Genomic DNA, 18,704 nt, shown 5'->3' with positions numbered 1-18,704 from the left:
GGTAATTTAACTATGCAATGGTAAGAAGTTGCTAGATCAGGTGAGGTGCTAATCTAGCGATATACGGTATACAGACCTATTTCATTAAAAATATAGGCTGGCATATTATTTAACATTTACTTTTAAAGTATTGGATTTATTTCTGAACAATCTAAACGTGAAGAACGTTGATAATTCTGTAATCAAGCCGATTTAAACCACGTTGCAAAAATTACTTCTCTCTGTTTAAAACAGTCAAGACTTAATTAAAATATATTCTTTATGATATTGTGTGCGGAGAACCCTGTATTCAGAAGCATTTACTAGGATAGTTGCTCAGTCAATTAGAGCTTGGCTGAAATCTATCACGCCAACCGCGATTATCGAGTTGTCTAGCTGTAAATTTAATTAATAGATATTTGTAGTAAAGTTGTGTTGTAGTCTGAATATTGTTAATTGCTGTTGTCTGAATAGTTGTCTGAATATTGTTAATGTTTCTTTGACTAATGAACTATCATGACAAGTTGTTATACAAACGTGCCACATACAGGTTAGTTTGGGATATTTTCAGCAGCTACAATAGATATTTTGCTAAAATGATATACGTCTCATGCAATATTGTTATAATTGGTTATTTATATTCATTTTGTCGATATTATCACCGAGTCACTGAAAACATACAATTTCTGTTCTGATTTTTATCTGGCTGTCCGGTCCCACTACCAATGTACACCTCCCCCTGCCCAAATTTGGTGTAAAATATATTAAGTACTTAAAACTACGAAAATAAAATAATATATAATGTAGTAATACGAAGTAAAGTGTTAGTTCACAGTGAAGTGATATTTTATTTCCAGAGGAATGCAAGAAATGAAAGCCACGCGGAGAATTGTTTCTACGCTTCCTTTGTAAGCTTTTTCTGACAAAGAAAGTCTTTCTTTGTACAAAACTTTAAAATAAAAACTAATTTTAAATTAATTACTATAGTTGATAACGATTATTTATAATGCACAGAAATCAAATATAAATAATTGAATGGTTAATTTAAAATTTTACGAATTTCTAGTTAGAATAAAAAGCAACTTAAGAGAATTCTACATTATAGGAAATTTTAGTCTATAAAAACAAGTCACGTGATATTTAGTACGAGATAATTATAGATTTTTATATTTTTGAAATACATACTTCTCATTAAATTACTTCTTTAACTCGTTACACATTTGAAATTTCATCCAAGTTACAGAACTATTCAGTTAATGAAATAGCTGGAGTTTTTAAAAGGTTCAATATCAGACCGTAAAGTTGTGCCAAAATGTATCATCTAACACTATCTTCGTATTGAGGTTAGAGAAATATGGTAAATATTAAAAAATATTTCAGTTGTTAAAAACAATTATGTTGATTATATTGAATGGATTCTCACAGTATAATTTTGTTCCTTGATAAATCACCAAGCATGTGTCATTCCTAAGTGTTTTACAGGTTTAAATAAATACTTTAATATTCTTTTACAAAATTTTATACAATGAAATATTTGTACTGTAGTGGTTTTAAATTACGAATATTATATTGCAATTGGTTGAGGCAAGCATGTAGAATATATAAGATACATTTATCAATAGTTTCTGAAGATATCCTTGACGGTAACATTGGTTATGGATGAGTAAAAGATAGACTTGCCCGTTTACCTATCACTGTTACTGTAGTCCCAATTTTAAATGATTATAAAATTTATTTTTAAAGTGTAGTAAATCATTTCAACTCATGAAAAAAAGAATGTTTTCTTCTAAAACGGAAGGAAATACAAAATAAAAAAAAATATAACTTCACAAAAAATGAATAAAACCCAATTGGTTGTGTATATTAGTAAACCGAAATAATGGGTATACAAGAAAGATAAAGTTAAAATCTTGGTATAATTGACAGGTAAATTCGATAGTGTTAAAATATTAAGCAGGTAATATCCAGATGATCTCTGATGATAGTCAGAGCTGATGATTAAGTGACGAGTGTAGGTTGATAATTACTCCCTGTCAAGAACTAAGTGATAAACTTGCGGAAATTTTATTTAATCCCGTACGTGAAAATGTATTACTCTCAGTTATATTATAAAAATGTTTCGAAAATATTATCTTAATTTTCTGAATTAGAAACTGTTTTAAGAAGTTCTTTCAATAAAATCCAGTCACGGAAATCAATCAAGATTAAAGAAAAAATTTGCCGAATGCTTAATATTTACCAATGCTTGTGTGTGTATGTAGCTTAATAATGAAATATTTCGCGTGTCAGGCCAAAATATGCACTAAACAATTTTGTCAAATGTTTTATATCATGCAAATTAAGTTCATACTGTTTAAAGAAACCAATTAAAATATACTAATATGGTTGTATTAGTATGAAGGTTACATCGATGGAAAACCTAGTTTTATAAACTATAGACTCATTAAATGCGTGTTAACAAGGACAAAGAAATTAAAACTTCAGAATAATGCTCAGAAAATACTTTTATTTACATTTCAATACAGAAGTACAAATATTACAAAAATCTGTTGGCGATGTTTAAAACAATAACGTAAAACGATCCACCAGCCAAAATTATCATGTCCTTAGTCCTTAGGTAGTTTTATGGTAACACATGTTTGATACTTCGGAGTTCTCCGGAATAGATCCTGAAAAGTAATAAGTTATTTAATTAACAAGTAAAATCTATTTTTCTTATACATATGAATTTTTTTATAACTATGTCTGTTTACTGATAAACTGAAATTGGAAACGTACAATCACATCTTAGTTCCAACCATAAACATACTAACCTCAAATCTATACGACACTTTCCAGAACATTTTGTGGAGTCTGGGTCTCAGCGTGTCTCTGGGCGATGTTGGGACAGCTTCCTTCCCAGCCCACCACGCCCCAGGTCTGCATGCAAGGCACCTGCAATATAAGCAAGAACATGACATCATGCCTGGTATACATTCTGTGAGGTCTTGGTCTCAACGTTCCTGTGGGCGATTTTGGAACAGATTCCTTGTCAGCTCATCATGCACACTCTAATATTCCACCTGTCATTCGTCCTTTTCATCGTGGTTGACTTTATCTTCCCAGCATAACCATCAAGTGCTCGTATTTAAGTAGAAAGATAAACTTCTCCTCTTAAGCCCAAAATCAAGTTACCTTTGCCATATTTTAATATCTTTGTTTAATATAATCAAAACTTTATTGGAGAAAAATTAAGCAAAAATCATTACAATTATCATAAAAAAGAATATTATAATAAACCAATTATTTAATAAAACCTCATAATTTAGTAATACTTTATTTTAATAAAAATAAAACAAAGAGGCTAATGTTTGATGGATGAATAGGGGTAATTCGTAAAACTCGCTGATATTTACTGGGAAACAAAATATAATAATACGATACAATATTTACTGGATATAATGGCGCATACAACAGTTTGTTTAAATACTTTCCAAGTGAACAAACCAAACTTTGAATATAATCTACAGGTGATTGTTATATTGGTATTGATTTTAATTCAAATATACCATTCATAATTGTTAAAATAGAATCAAACAGTAAAAGTGTATTGTTCGTTATGTGAAATTTTAATAAAGTAATAATTAAAATAAATTTTAAATGAAATAAATAAAGAATTCATGGTAAATAATAAACTAACAAAATATGTTTTCGGCCACTCGCCATTATTATAACAAAAAGAATATTACGTACGTTTAAAGGACTGGTATATATTCTCTTCTTCAAAACCCATTAAAAGATTTGGTCTAGCATACAGAAAAGTAATTTATAAAACTTATCACGACATGAAGATGAACGTGTCAAGGTAGACGATAATAACAGTTCGTCAAAATACTCAAGCATTTGCGATGGGTTCCCGCGTGGTAAACCTAATCTTCAGTCAAGCCAATGTATAAAACAGGTGATCTGAACTACTCATACCACTCACGTCATCATCTATATACTATTATATACAAATCTAATGGTGTCTCTGTGTTTGTGTGTAACTCATTCACGTAATATACTACAGCACTGATTGTTCAGAAAAATTAGGTGGATATTGTTAGGGTCCTGAAAGGCCTTAAAACCTCTCATTTCGACTTAATCAGCAAACAGTAAATGTGTTTATGTCACCTCAATAAAGTCAAGAATAATAAATATAATAATTTATTCACATTTCAACGGGTGAGGGTAAATGTATGTTATTCATCTGTCACAGTCAGGTACACTTTCAAATGATATGTTACGTGCAGAACCTTTCCTTTGTCTGGGTTTGTTTTAATCTGGGTTTTTATGAACCGGGTAAATGTCATAATGTACTACCTCTTAAATGTATAAACTAAAAAGCTATTGATTTCGACTGTATTTTCTCTTCTGGTTACGCCAAATACATCAATAGCCTATAATAGATAAATTATTCCAGAAATTGTTCAAGTTGTTCAATTGAATCTCATTAAATATTGGAGAATAATTCGAGATATTTCAAAGGTGTTTCTACAACAGTTTCACTCTCCGACTTCATGATAGGGCATATTTTTAAACTTAATTCTAAATGGAATCAAGATTTAAATATACTGTCTATTAAGTTTTATAGGATTGTTTGCAATGGCACTTAAAAATTACGTGTTCATGTGATCCCGTTTTTTAACGGAATTTCCTGCAAAACGTAGGTAAATGCCAGGATAAAATAAAAGAAAAACTAGATTTTAATTTTTCTGAGGGGAAAAGACTAAAGGGTACACACTCGATTTTGTACTAATACCAGTGAGCAGTATTTTAAAAATATATAAATAAATCACTTTGGTCATGACGATATGTTTGTTATCATATTACAGTTTTATTGTTGTTCCATGACGCATATTATTATACTAATGACGTTGCAGTTTTGCTTAATCAAAAATTTCATACAATTTTTATATTTAAAATTTATAATAGTTTGATATGATATATAACTGATTTAACTTATATTTTGGCATGTGCGTCGAAAAGAGTGTTTATATGTCGGATTGAGTAAGTTGCGTATTAAACAAAAAATTGCAAAACAAAATTTAAGTATAGAATAATATATTTCACTTTGTAAACATGTTACCACAATAATTACAGAAGCGCTCTTAGGAAAGAATATGCAAGCATTCAGTGTACATTATACATTATTTCGTTCAGAAAACTCCAATAATTATGAGGCTATAACACTAAATTCAGTTCTCAAATAAATTACATATGTTTACTAAATTAAAAATACCCGTATAAAGAAAACATTAAAATATTAAATTATTAGGTAGAAGCAACGTAACGAAATAAACCGTTTATAACATATGACATATTGTGTTTTATTACGCAATCTTCTACTAATACATTCTACAATAAAATATTTTGTTAAGTCTAGCAGTATTTAATATTTCAGGATAGTTTGAATCGAATCGGATTTCGTGTAATGGCTTCCATTGCGGTTCGTAAAATTAACTTGAAAATATGTTTCAAAATATTAAGTACGATGTCCTCGTCAATGAGATATCCTCTTCACTTTTTTACCCATCTATACTAAAGAATATCATACAGCGTAGTATTTTGGCATTTGAAATGTTATAATAGTTACAGTACCATTCAAAATCATTATGTTACTAGGCACATATTCCTGCTAGATGAATTCAATAAAACTTGATGTCTGTGTGTGTTTATATTAAGGTTTGTACTATTTTTATTAATGTTAGTTAACCACGGTTAAATTAAAGGGAACAGTTGTTTTGTAGTATTTTTTTCAAATGAATTCATTATAGCACCAGTTGTTAATAGGAACAGTGTGGTAATTACTACATAACCCACAGTTTCTATATGAAACATTGTATCAAAACAACAGTATGTATTTCTGTATGATTACATTACTGAAAATATTTGAATAATCTAAATATTTCCAATGAATGAACTTACAGTTTGAGTGTTGGCGAGGTGGACTGGCACTGAGTTAAGTACGAGTTGAGATTCCCACATTAGGGTTTCCTTGAGGGGGACTTCTCCTTTTACTTCCAGAACTGTCATTTCTGCAATTTAATTAAAATATTTTAATATCCTCATATGATTTATTTTAAATATTTGAAGTTCAACACTTTATTGTGTTCTAGTTAAAAATTGTATTTATAATCATATATCTTATTACCTATTACCAATTATTAATCTGCATCCGGATTCAATACTGAGTCAAAATGCCTTATGCCTATTTACCAAACAAATCACTTCTTAATTATAACCCGTTTCATACACTGTTTTGTAAAATAAGATAGTAAATCATTCGCTTTCTTATTATCAAATGAAGAGATACTCGTACCTGTAGTAGGCATAAGAATAAAGGGATTGTAGAATAAACTTCTGAGAAAGGTGCCGAAGTAGTAAAAGAAACAAGTACGATCTGGCTTAACTTTCAAAGAACTACTAGTGTTGATTCCACACGATGTTCTGCATGTTTCCTGTTAACTTCGTACATCGTGCTAGTCTTTAAGGTGTACATGTAGAAAGAAATTATTAATTATACTGGAAATAAACGTTGAGTTTTGTACTTATTAAACGTAACTAATCCCTCTTTCGTGACATATTAATATCATAACTATAGAATACCAAAGGGTTGAATTTCGTCATATTTAATAACAGGAGAATTCCAATAGCAGAAAATTATTACCGGGAGGGATTTAAAAACAAAAACAAATTATTGTCAGTAGCCATTGTTACATAACACTTTTTTCGATACGATTATTAATTAAGTAATATGAAACTGTATGTCCTTTGAGTGGATTTTATTACATTGATTGAAATTATAATTAGTTTTTTAAATAGTTAAATAATATAAAAGGAGATAAATGTTTGTATTAACTAAGGAGACCTGAGTCTACTTAAATGTAGTTAATTAGTCTGTTTATACAACATGTATGAATTAATAGTTTCGATTCCAGTTCGATAACAGCTGAATTTGTTTCAAAGACACTAGATTAAATTTAGCATATACCGTGGCTTATCGTGTACTTAATATTTTATTAAATTACGTCATAATTTGTGATCTACGGGGATGACTGCTTAGCTATGTTCTTAATAGTTTGTAAATGTTACAACCTTATTGTTCCTTCATGTTTCATAAAAAAGGGGAATGACAAAACATATGAATGGCTTATGGCTGTAAGTGCATACATACATAAAGTCCAGGTTTAATGTATCGCTCTATCGGTTCTATATATGTATTATACACGTACCATTACTGCACGGAACAACATCAGGATTTCTGTCATCGTCTGATAAAGTGCAGGACTCGGCCACGGTCATCTGTTCTATCTTCTTCTGTTCTGGGGAAAGTTGCGGCGATCTCTGGTGTAGTCTCCTACACAGCAGGACTGCCCCAACGAGCGCTCCCACGGCCAGGATGCAGGACACGAAGGATATTATTCCCAGAAGCAGTGTTGAATCAACATTACCCGATGAAGATTCTACAAATAGTATAATTTGTACAGAATTGTACTCAATTAACTATGAGTACTTAATAAGACTTATACTTTTAACCTCTATATTTCAAGTAAGAACTGACAACGTACATAAGTTTAGCATTATACTTTTATATAATTCATATGACATGTAATACTAATTATCTAGATAATTCACCTATACAATGTATAATGTAGAATATGTTTACTTATTATTTCATTTAGACTCAAACTAAACGTTGTATCTATTTTTTATCAGATATTGTGTGTAACAAAATATCCCAGAAAATCCAATAATGTCTATATACCCATGGCTCTGTTACCAGTGAAACTTAACACATTAATAGGATTTTATTTAAAACAAGGTTGAACTTGATATTTTATTTTATGAAGTTAATTCCAAGAATTATTATACCCATTTTCATATAATTTTGTCAATTTATATCTCATATTGAATTCTACATCATGCAAATATAAAGAGAAAAATAATCTTTGCCAGTTTTAATTTTATACAATCCAGCACATCATATGCCAAGCGCAAATCAAATTCAGAAAACAAAACCAAAGTATGTCTAAAAGTAACTCCCAGAAATCTGTAAATATTTGGATCTTTTAAATAATACTGAACAATGCTTGCAAAAACTATTAGATTATGATAATAAACCTCCAATTTAATGGAGTTAAATATTTAAGGGAGCCCTCTAAGCCCTCTCTATCACAACCTGGGAACAAATGGCTTAAAGGTGACTTCCAAACCACAACCAACGGTCGGGCAGTTGATCTGCTTGGACAGCATCGCTCAGTAGTCACTTATCCAAGCAGTAGCCACGCTCGACGTTGTTTTATCCGGTTATCTTACGATAACGGTTGTAACCGCTACACTGCACCGTTGGAAATATACTTGACAGCTAAGCCATTGAATACGTAGGTATTATAATGACATATAATTTCTCATTTTCTTGTTTGTAACATCAAACATTTATGACATTGTATTGCCTATTTTCCCTTACATTCAGCTCTGAAAGTCCTTGAATAAAAGAAGATAAACATATATTGAATAAAAATATTTTATTTATTTAAAAGATTTAACTACTTTTTGGTTTAACGCAGAAAGTCGTGTCATCTGCGTAAAGAATCACCTTTCTATGCGATGGCAAAAAATTTAATTTGTTTAGGTTATTAGGAAACAATTATGCCCGAAATGGACCCCTAAGACACCATTGATATTTCTTCCACCTGATAAGACATTTAAGATCTGCACAAACTAGTCTATATATTTAAAATAGCAAAAAATAAATTTATGTGCCAGACACCAAACAACACATCTCTCAAACTGGTGCGGCAATTCTTCCTGGCTCTTATAGTAAAATGCCTAAAACGTCGAGAAAAATTATTAGTACCTTATCACTCCATTACATGTAAAACAATAATTATAGGGCAAAACTAACCTGAGGACGTTGTTCTTCTCTGGGTGATTAGTCTGCCAGTCGTGGCGGCCTGGAAGGTGACAGTCTCGCTGGAGCCTTTTTGATTGTGCGCTCGCACAGCGACGCCGTAGGTGACCCCTGGCTCCAGGCTGGTCACGGTGAACTCAGCGGTGCCGCTACGGCTTGTATTGGCAACCAACCTTCCCTCCAGCGACACTTCGGCCACAAACGTCTGAGGTAGGCCGCCGTCACTCCCAGCAAGGCACTGAATGGCAACCCAGGTTTCCCCACGGTCTGTGAGGCTGCAGTTAGACGGTGTTTCTGGGTTATCTGCGATACAAGAGTGCACACAAATTAAACCAGTGAAAACTAATAAACTAAGGGATTAAAAAAAAATAATATAGATACCGCTATATGCAACAGTACAAATGGCGTATACTTTAATTTGTGATATATTATACGTTACTCTACTAGTAACACATTTTAAGGCATATAAAATTAGTAAATCTGTATTTAGCGTGCGAAATGGGCAAGAAATCAAATTCCTGGCCAAGAAATCAAATAGCTAAATTTTTCTTATAATAAATACGACATTAAAATGTTATTGTAAAACCTTGATAATATTGAATGTCTGAAATTTTCTTTATTTATTTGTAACATTTCAGTGTTAAAATTAGTGTATGTTTTCATAAAATGTGTTTTAAATTAACTATTAAAAATAAATAAAATAGAATAAATTACATATTATTATCAGTACGGTAATAGAATATTAAAAATGTTACTAAATAATTCGGGAACTTTCAAAAACTGATATCCATTTAATGTAATGGCATGCAATACCTCGCATTAGTGGATCAAATATTTTGTAAACAAATAATTACTCTGTTATAGTTGATAGAAACAATATTCAGTACCGTTTAAAACTGTGAAACAGATCAAATTCTGAATGAATAAGAATGCTCAGCATTTCAAGCACTCAACTCTTAAGAGGCAGAGGTTATGTGATACGTCTCATTCAACATTCCACTCCAAGACTTGATGACGTCTTGAGTTTCCTTTCCTACTTAAACTTCTTGAACTGGTTGTAATCATTGTTTGAAAATGTTTTACTAAAATATATAATGTATTATACAATAGTAAAATACGTTAAACGACTAGGCATTTTCGATATCTGGCCACCCATGAAAACAAATTTATTGACAAAATTCGTTTTCAAAAATAGAATCTGTGTTTACGTTATGTCATTAATAAAATCCTGTATTTTTACATCAATTAAAATAAACTGCTCTGTTAATTATTTAATTTTAAAGCAGTTTTAAAAAATAAATCTAAATTTTTTAGAACTAACAAAATGAAAAATTGCGATATTAAGTGAGGTGGAGACCTGAGATTAGGGCACAATTCACAAGTTAAATTTACATCAAAACACTTTAGCTTTATACTATTGGATAGAGAAGAATTTTTCTTTACCATTTTTGACTTTTACGGGCAATATCTATACTTACAGTGCCATTGTTTATATTAAAAGGTGTTCAGATATATAAATATATATATATATATATATATATATATATATATATACATACACACATTAAACCCCTTATTTAAAAATCCTTTAAATAGGTCCAATTATTACTTAGTTATAGACAACGTTTTTGGTTTTCACAAATGTTTCACATTACGCTATTATGTTGTAATGTCGTTTCTCAATTAAAAGGATAAAGCCCAATCAGAAATATTTTTTAGCTCAGACCATTTAAAATGAATGACATTTTAGCTATTTTTTAATGTTAAAAACAATTTTAAAGTGATAAAAAATAAATTCATTTGATTAAAGTTATCTACAAAATAAAAAAAAAAATCATCAACAAAAAAGATAAATAAACTTGTGTAAAATACAATGCAAGTGATCACATTAATTCATTTGATACTAAATACCCCAAAATAAAACAAGTAGTTTTTAACTACAAAGATAAATACTTGTGTAGTAAAAAAAAAGTTTCTTCCTTACCTATTAATTTAAAAATACTAGAAAAACCAATGGTTACCTAAATTATAAATTCAAATATTTAACAGTTAGTAAATTTCAAGTTTGTACACATTTGTAGTATTTTATAAATCTTTGCGGTAGGATATGTTAAATCCATTTCACAGTGAACATGTAGTAGCCAACACATAACTATTACTCGTATATTTATTTGTTTCACTGATTTGTTTGTATATGCATACATCTTCTAATATCCTTATTATTATGCATTTGTCGGTCAATAAATAACATTCGCAGCAAATTTGATTTTAATATTAAATCGTTTAGAACACTATAACTGTTATGTTTAAACTCCTATAATAATATTTTCAGTACACGTACTTGCCAACACCACTCGGAAAGAACAAGGGATGCTTTGGTTGCCTACGTCGTTTTCTCCCCAACACAGGAGCGAAACCTCCCCCTCACTTCCGGACAGTGACACTCTGGTGGTGCTCACTCCCGCGCTACCGTTCGTCATGAAGACGTCGTCTCTGCCTTCGACAGACGAATTGTACCTCCACCAGAACTTCCGAGGCTGAGGGTTTCCTGTTGTCTCACAGCTCACGTTGGCCGCCTCGTGGCGGGAGGCTCCGTACAGAAGTTGTTTCGTACTTTTACACTTTGGTGTGTCTGAAACGGCATTAAATATTACAAGGATTATTCGGTACCACAATTAATTGTATGGTATTTTTTATGGGGAAAATTGCATTCCTCTTAATTGCATACTGGCCGGTGTAACTGCAATTTTAATCAGACCGTTCACATACTGTCTAGTATAACGAGGCTTACAACTACTGTTATTAGGGTACACTGTTTTGCTTATAGTATTCGATAAAACTATATTCATTACATTATTTTGTATCTATTGTAACTCATGCAATAACACTGGATATTACAAAACACCACGTAATTGCAAGCCATATTAAACTACATCGCACATTTAATCTGTCACATTTTAGAATGTTGTACGATATACCAAACTAACTGCTCGGATTTAGCAAAGGAATGAAACTAATAAGTATTTCCAGTGAAACCGTAAATATAGAATGAGAGGTCATCTGTCTAGACAGTTTCGATATTTATTCAATCATATGGGTTGACTTTTCACGTGAAGCTGCGGATCGTGAAGCGTAAAGCGTTGCGGTCGTCAGCCCAGGCTAATCCTCGTTAAATGTAACTTTCAGACAGAAAAAATAAATATAATAAAATATTTTTTCATTATTTCTTCCTCGAAACGAGTATATAAATTGTAATAACCTCCTTATGATTCGTAGAAAAAAGGGATACACAGCATATTTTTTGATAAATCTATCTTTATTTCTATACAAAAAGATGGCCACATTGTGTTTGGGAATTGAAATATTGAAGTATTAAACATGATTATTATGAGTGCATTTGAACATATGTCTCTATTAGTTAATACATTTTAATGTTAAAATTATAACAACTTAACTTTCCCAATAAGGAGGCTTTTTATCCATTTTTAACCTACTATATAATTTCCTGTGTTAGAGAAGGGAATCGAAACGTGTATAACAATTTGCTGTAAGCAGTTAATAACAACTTTTATTTGAGCATTTATAAAATATATATTTCAAGAATGTGCAGGCCTTTTTTGAATTACCAAATAAAAGGGAAGAATCTTTCTGAAGGGCATTATACGTTTTATTTACTGATTTTGCCTTGTCATATCTAAAAATGTATGGGTTTCATAAATAGTTACTGAATACCTGACCACCTATTATTGAAATACTCCCGATTAAGTGGTTAAAAAATATCAAAAATTAACCTAATGCTTTTGCATGCAATCTCACGATCTAATGAATTTAGAATATTGATACTTTATACACAACATGAAAAGAAAATATAAGACGTACTATCATAACCAGTGTCAGTAATTTAATAACCTAACAAGAAATCTGGTGTAATATATATATATATATATATATATATATATATATATATATATATATATAGATATTAATAAGCTATCTTAACAAGTCTCAAATAAATCGAGACCATTCTTAGGAAATAAATAATATACACAAATGCATGGTACCTTACATTTAACATCAAGATTGAACGGTGGGCTCCTAGCTTCGCCTTCTGTGTTCAGAGCCCAACACGTGTAGTCACCGCTATTTTTCCTGGTCACGAAGAACAGTATCAGGGAGTTGTTGGAGAACACCTGGTAGTCCATCCCAGTCTGTACTGGATTCCCCTGCAAAAGACTGTGATGACACACCTATACACACATTTACTTTTCAATTAGTGTTTTATGTTTTAATTTTGATAATGGTATTGATATTTAAATATATTCGTATTTGATACACGTTTATCGCTAATAATTGTGTTACGTGTTATCTACGCAGTACCTAAAAAACGGATACGGATAACTAGTGCTTTAAATATGGGTTCAGCAAAGTGGGCGCTCGGACGTACATATTTTTAGATACAAAGTTTACAATATGAGTCAAACATTAGTATACAAATATTTGCACGGTAAAAATTAAAGATTGTAGCGCAGCCCTATGTTCGAACTACAAAACTACCTTTAATCATCCCTTGGAACTCAGCAAACTACGTTTGAGTGCATGGTTTATCTACTATGTAACTAATACAATCAAACGTGCTAGAAAATTTTATTCGTATAATTTTTTTATTTATTTAAGATCTCGGCACTATTATTAGAGTTTCCACATTTGTCATCGGCGTTTTTTATGTACAACATTATTATTATGACAAATATTGTAAATGGGATTGAAATGTTTTATAAATTCACTTGATACGTCACCTTTCTTTATATGAAAGTTCCATGTTGAATTTTTAATTAATAATCTGCAGTTTCATCGTTTTCTAAGGGCTACTTATTACATGTAATAATATAATTATAATGTATAATATTTATATTTTGCAAGCATTTGTACAGAAAAAATATACCTATATTTTTTAATATTGGTGTTGGATAATAGCTTTGATTGCATTAGTGACAATACGGGCAAGGTTTGCTGAGGTTCTGGTGATTGTTTCAGTTTATCTGATACTCTTAATCAACAGAGACCAGTTCGAGCTCCCACTTTTCGGTGGCTCAGCTTTTATATTTGGATAAATCATATATTCTGTAACTAATAGAATGCAAGTTAATAGGACGAAGGGTCATAAACAAAATACTAATTATAAAATGGGATTAATGCTATTTAACTTACATTATGTAACCAGGTGATCTTCTCTGCAGGCGGATTGGCCCGCACCCGACACTCCAGGGACACAGCCATCCCTTCCTTGACCATGGTACTGTCTTCTGGACTCACAAGGACAACTTCAATTTCTGGAACAACTGCCGATGGAAGGTTGAGGTTATAAAATACCAACAGGAAGCCGCATATAATTACTAGTAATCAATTCATCAAACTAATATTAACACTATAGGCGGGATATGTTATTATGTCGTATATTAAAATATAAAATTATTGTAGTTAGTTTTATTTTATTTTATTTTATTGTATTTTTACTTATTCTTCAAAATTTTTCGATACCACGTATTACCCTTAACACCGATATCAAAATTTCCACTAATGCTTAGCTAAAATATTTCTTTTGGCATGTACTATCATCAACCTCGATGCAGATATGAAGCTTCATGTAAAATATCAAATCTTTAGGTCAGTTAGTGTTCAAGATATCGTAGGGACAGATACAAAGAAATTATTTTACTTCCATATTCTGGATTAAAACATAAAGCTAGCGCTAACGCTAATCCAGAAGTAGAACAATAAACGTGCTATTCTAAACAGGTCGTGTTTTCTACTCATTGCATTTGCTATTTATTTTCTGTATGTTTTTTTCAATTCAGGATTAGTATCTGTATTTCAAATTGGATTACTTTAAATTTTTATCTCCTAAAATAAATACGAAATGTCTCAATTTACCATCATTCTTTTATTAAATGTGTGTGGGATAAAATTATAAAAACGGAAGGAAGCCCTATTCCTGTGCAAAGCTTAAAATATTCTGTGCAACCAATCACCGTTACAAATTCGGCTAAAGGAAAATCTGGAATTTCTCATGCAGATTGAATTTCCAAACGAATCAAATGTGGAATAAAGATTCATTCATTCACAATTCCAGGTCTATAACGGTTGTGAGTCATTCCAGTGAAATGTGTCCAAATCTCTTAAAAAGTGTTAATTGTTTCCGTATTGCCTATAATGGTAACTTGAAATAGTATATGGTATAAAGAACACATTGTTGATAATATTAATTGTACACTATTTTAAAATTCTCTATCGGGTTAGGTACTTACTATATTTTAATATCCACAGATAAGACTGAAAACTAATAATCAGCTTAGTAGCTCGTTATCCTAATACCAGATGCGCAGCCTCAAGGGAAAACGTTTAATTCTTGCTATAATGTAATAGTTTCAGCTTCAATAAATATGCCCAATAAAAATAGAAAATTAAAAATAAATTCATCCATTACACGAGCAGCAAAAATTATATTTTACTTAAACCGATAAAGCTATAGTTAATAAAATTAAATCCAAATACATTACATACTTTCTTTTAGGGAGGAAACAGAATTAATAATAATTGTTACGTATTTTATTTAAATGATCTTTCTTATGATTTATTGTACTCTCAGATCGTGTTTGATAATATGTTACTAATTTCTAATGTCTTGTGAACTAGCCAAAACATGTCCGTACGTTTTAAAACTTACAATGAACATCCAACGTCCAGGAGGCCTCTAGTGCTTTGTTTGGAACCCGTGGGTTTGTGGCTCTGCAGCTTAGTTTGGCTCCGTGGTCCGCCTTACCCGGCCTCAATCTCACCGTACTGGTAGTTACGTTGCCTTCTATACTGGACTGAAGAAACAACACTGTCACGTATATAGGAAGGATCACTGCTATGATTACAGAGAGAAAGTTGTATGTTGTAAAAGTTCAATAATCACGTATTTAGGGAAAAGCTGTTACTTATAGATGAAGTTATATAAATCACAGCATATACACTAATGGGTTGTGCTTTAACGAAGTCTCTCGTTTCCATGGGTCAAACGTATTATTTAGGCTATTTTATCTTGTAAAAGCTTTTTCTATTTCAAGGACAATGAAGGTTATTGTTAAACTTGGTATTTTCTCTTTCTTTCATCCTTAAGTATTTGTTATTCCTATGCAACCATCTCGAAAGCTAATATGAATGCAGTAGCTAGAGGAGATTATGCAAACTAAAAATAAAATACCTCTATTGGGTAAACACAAGTCCCTGTCACAAAAATGCAGATTGCATACTCACTAAATCCGTCCGTAAATGTGATATATGGTTTGTAAGAAAATCGGTTTAGTTTCATAAATTATTTAAAAGCCAATATTATAAATATTGCTTTATATTTTAAGTAACTAAATGGAACTGAATACTTTTTACAAACTTCAGTATTATCTCCGTATTTCGTAAAATATGCAGGAACTAACACATTCATATACTATAAATATTAATTCAATGAAAGTATTGTAATTATATATTACATTAATACATTTCAATTCCAAATAATATTATTTTATTAAAAAGACCAAGATTTTTTTTTAAATTTGATTTTATAGCCTACTGCCACTTACCACTTCTTTGGCCGGCAAGTGAAGAGGGACGCCAGACTTCCACCAGGTGAGCGTGGCGGGAGGGCGGGAACCGGATGTCTGGCAGGCGACCTCGTACTCCGAGCCGGCCCCCACCGGAAGGTTGTCGCCGAGGAGTCTCACATCCAATGGTCCAACTGCAAAAGATGTTGCAGATATCAGGGAGTGAATAACGTGTATGAGAATCGTATATTAAACCCAAAGTTCAAAGTTCTTGTCTAGACCTATAAATTTTCGATGTCTTCCTTAAGTACAAACTATTATGTCACTGACTAGTTTGCTTGAACTACATCAGCCTAATTAAAAACAATATAGATCCATTTTGCTCGATATTAGACCATCAGCGAAACGAATTATTTAAGAAACAAATCCATCCAGAAAATATGTTGCCACAAGTTAATAATATTCACAAGTTTATCATTAAGTGAACTCGAATAGAAAATAATAGTAACACAGTTGTTTATTAAACTATAATAAAAATAAAAATCTCGTTGAATTGGTTGCCATTACTGCCCAATGAAGAAAAACTTATACGTACGTCAAACACTCCACGACCTTCTTTGTAGTTATAGAATTTTAAACTTCAACAGTATTCAAAAATACATTTAATAGGTCTCCAAATGCATTTTATGTTTCGCGAAATAATATTGGTTGCTTTGAAAAACTTAAACTATTCTGTAGCATAGTTCAATGACCATATTTATAGGATTATACGTTTATAATACTAAAATTTTTCTTGAGGAATTAAATTCTAGGTCTATTTACTGCATCGGGTTCTTAAATGTTGCTACAGAAACTTTGAGTTAACCATCATAGTACGTTCCATGTTCTTTGTTACGGAAATTTAGATCAGTTATTTCAAAATGCATTAAAGCTCAAGAAATATGCAAATAAAACTTTTGTTAATGTTTTATTTTCTTGACCACTGAAACCGATATATGCGTATTTTGCATCATATTAAATTTAGGCTAGTATCTAAAATGTTTTATGAACATTTCCCGTTGCGGATTCATCCATACTCAGTCAATATAGTTATTAACTAACCATTAAATTGGATGAAAAGCACAATGTAAAAATCTATATAATGTGATGCTTAATATGAGTTTTTATACTGTGATGTAGAATTAAAACAATCAAACAAAATAAAAACAAAAAAAGACAGACCTACAACAACAAAATAACGTTTAAGTTTGATCACTGGCATTATTTGTTTCAACACGAAATGCAGGAAGTATAAGCCAACTGAACATGCTTTATCGTATGTTATTTGTAAGAAAAGTTTTGCAAGGACACCCTTTTTACATGATACAGAGCGTATCTGAAGTTTCCTGTTGAATGAATTTACAAAAGTGTGCTGTTTCAATATTGAAATGGCTTCTACGATATGTTCTGGAGTTCAGGTGCATTTGCAGAAAGTGCAATGGAGACACTTTTACATAATAAATTCACAACATAAATGACCAAAGGGAGTTTTTTACGTGTATATACGAATTCAGATCCAAGCAATACTATTGGAACCAGTGCCTTACGACATTTATGTTGTAGATAATGCCAAGAATGGCTTGAAATAGTGACGTGTGTGCTGATAAGAACAGATAGGCAATTTAGTTTTTAAATCAATTGGAATTTGATACACAATCTATTCTTTTATTTTTGGAAGGTCGATTGTGATACAGACAGATCCATATTCTGAAAATTAATATTTTTTATTTGATTTTAAAATTATTAGACAATGAGGACTATATAAAAATACTAATTTAATTGTTTTAACATTCATTCTCTGATAATAACTTAGCAATACATTCCCCAACACAAATCCATCAAATTTTCTTGAAACTGAAACATAATTTATGTTGTGTTGCAAGTACATTGATTACTGAGAGGCTTTTAATCAATAATTGTTGAGAAATGATGTTACATCCCTTTCAATACTTTAATATACTTAAAATATAAAACAAAAAATACTTCATTGACTTCTTAATTAACAAATACACACATATTTACGACATAAATATATGTGGTTTATTGTAACAGTATTAATAAAAATTACAGCAACTCCTGGAACAATCATTCTTTGACTGTAGTACAGAAGAAAATATTTATTCGGAAATCAGATGCAAAAATATGGGATTTCTGAATTTTGTTTGGTTGCAAAG

General features: G+C 31.0%; 1 protein-coding gene across 1 annotated transcript in view; it reads right to left on the bottom strand.

Moving 5' to 3' along the window:
- Positions 1–2,476: 2,476 nt before the first annotated feature.
- LOC124354752 (hemicentin-2-like) overlaps positions 2,477–18,704 on the bottom strand; it is a 52,257-nt gene continuing 36,029 nt past the window's right edge. Inside the window, exons 7-16 of the mRNA XM_046805438.1 lie at positions 16,531–16,685; positions 15,636–15,780; positions 14,120–14,250; positions 12,978–13,134; positions 11,253–11,543; positions 8,906–9,214; positions 7,233–7,463; positions 5,926–6,035; positions 2,793–2,913; positions 2,477–2,648 (exon numbers count right to left, since the gene is read on the bottom strand). Coding sequence (XP_046661394.1) covers positions 2,800–2,913; positions 5,926–6,035; positions 7,233–7,463; positions 8,906–9,214; positions 11,253–11,543; positions 12,978–13,134; positions 14,120–14,250; positions 15,636–15,780; positions 16,531–16,685 — 1,643 coding nt within the window. The 3' untranslated portion in view covers positions 2,477–2,648; positions 2,793–2,799. The remainder of the gene's footprint in view (positions 2,649–2,792; positions 2,914–5,925; positions 6,036–7,232; positions 7,464–8,905; positions 9,215–11,252; positions 11,544–12,977; positions 13,135–14,119; positions 14,251–15,635; positions 15,781–16,530; positions 16,686–18,704) is intronic.

This window comes from Homalodisca vitripennis, chromosome 1, assembly GCF_021130785.1.
Source record: "Homalodisca vitripennis isolate AUS2020 chromosome 1, UT_GWSS_2.1, whole genome shotgun sequence".
Lineage (NCBI taxonomy): Eukaryota > Metazoa > Arthropoda > Insecta > Hemiptera > Cicadellidae > Homalodisca > Homalodisca vitripennis.
The sequence above is the reverse complement of the archived record's forward strand: the minus strand, read 5'-3'. Positions and strand labels throughout refer to the sequence as shown.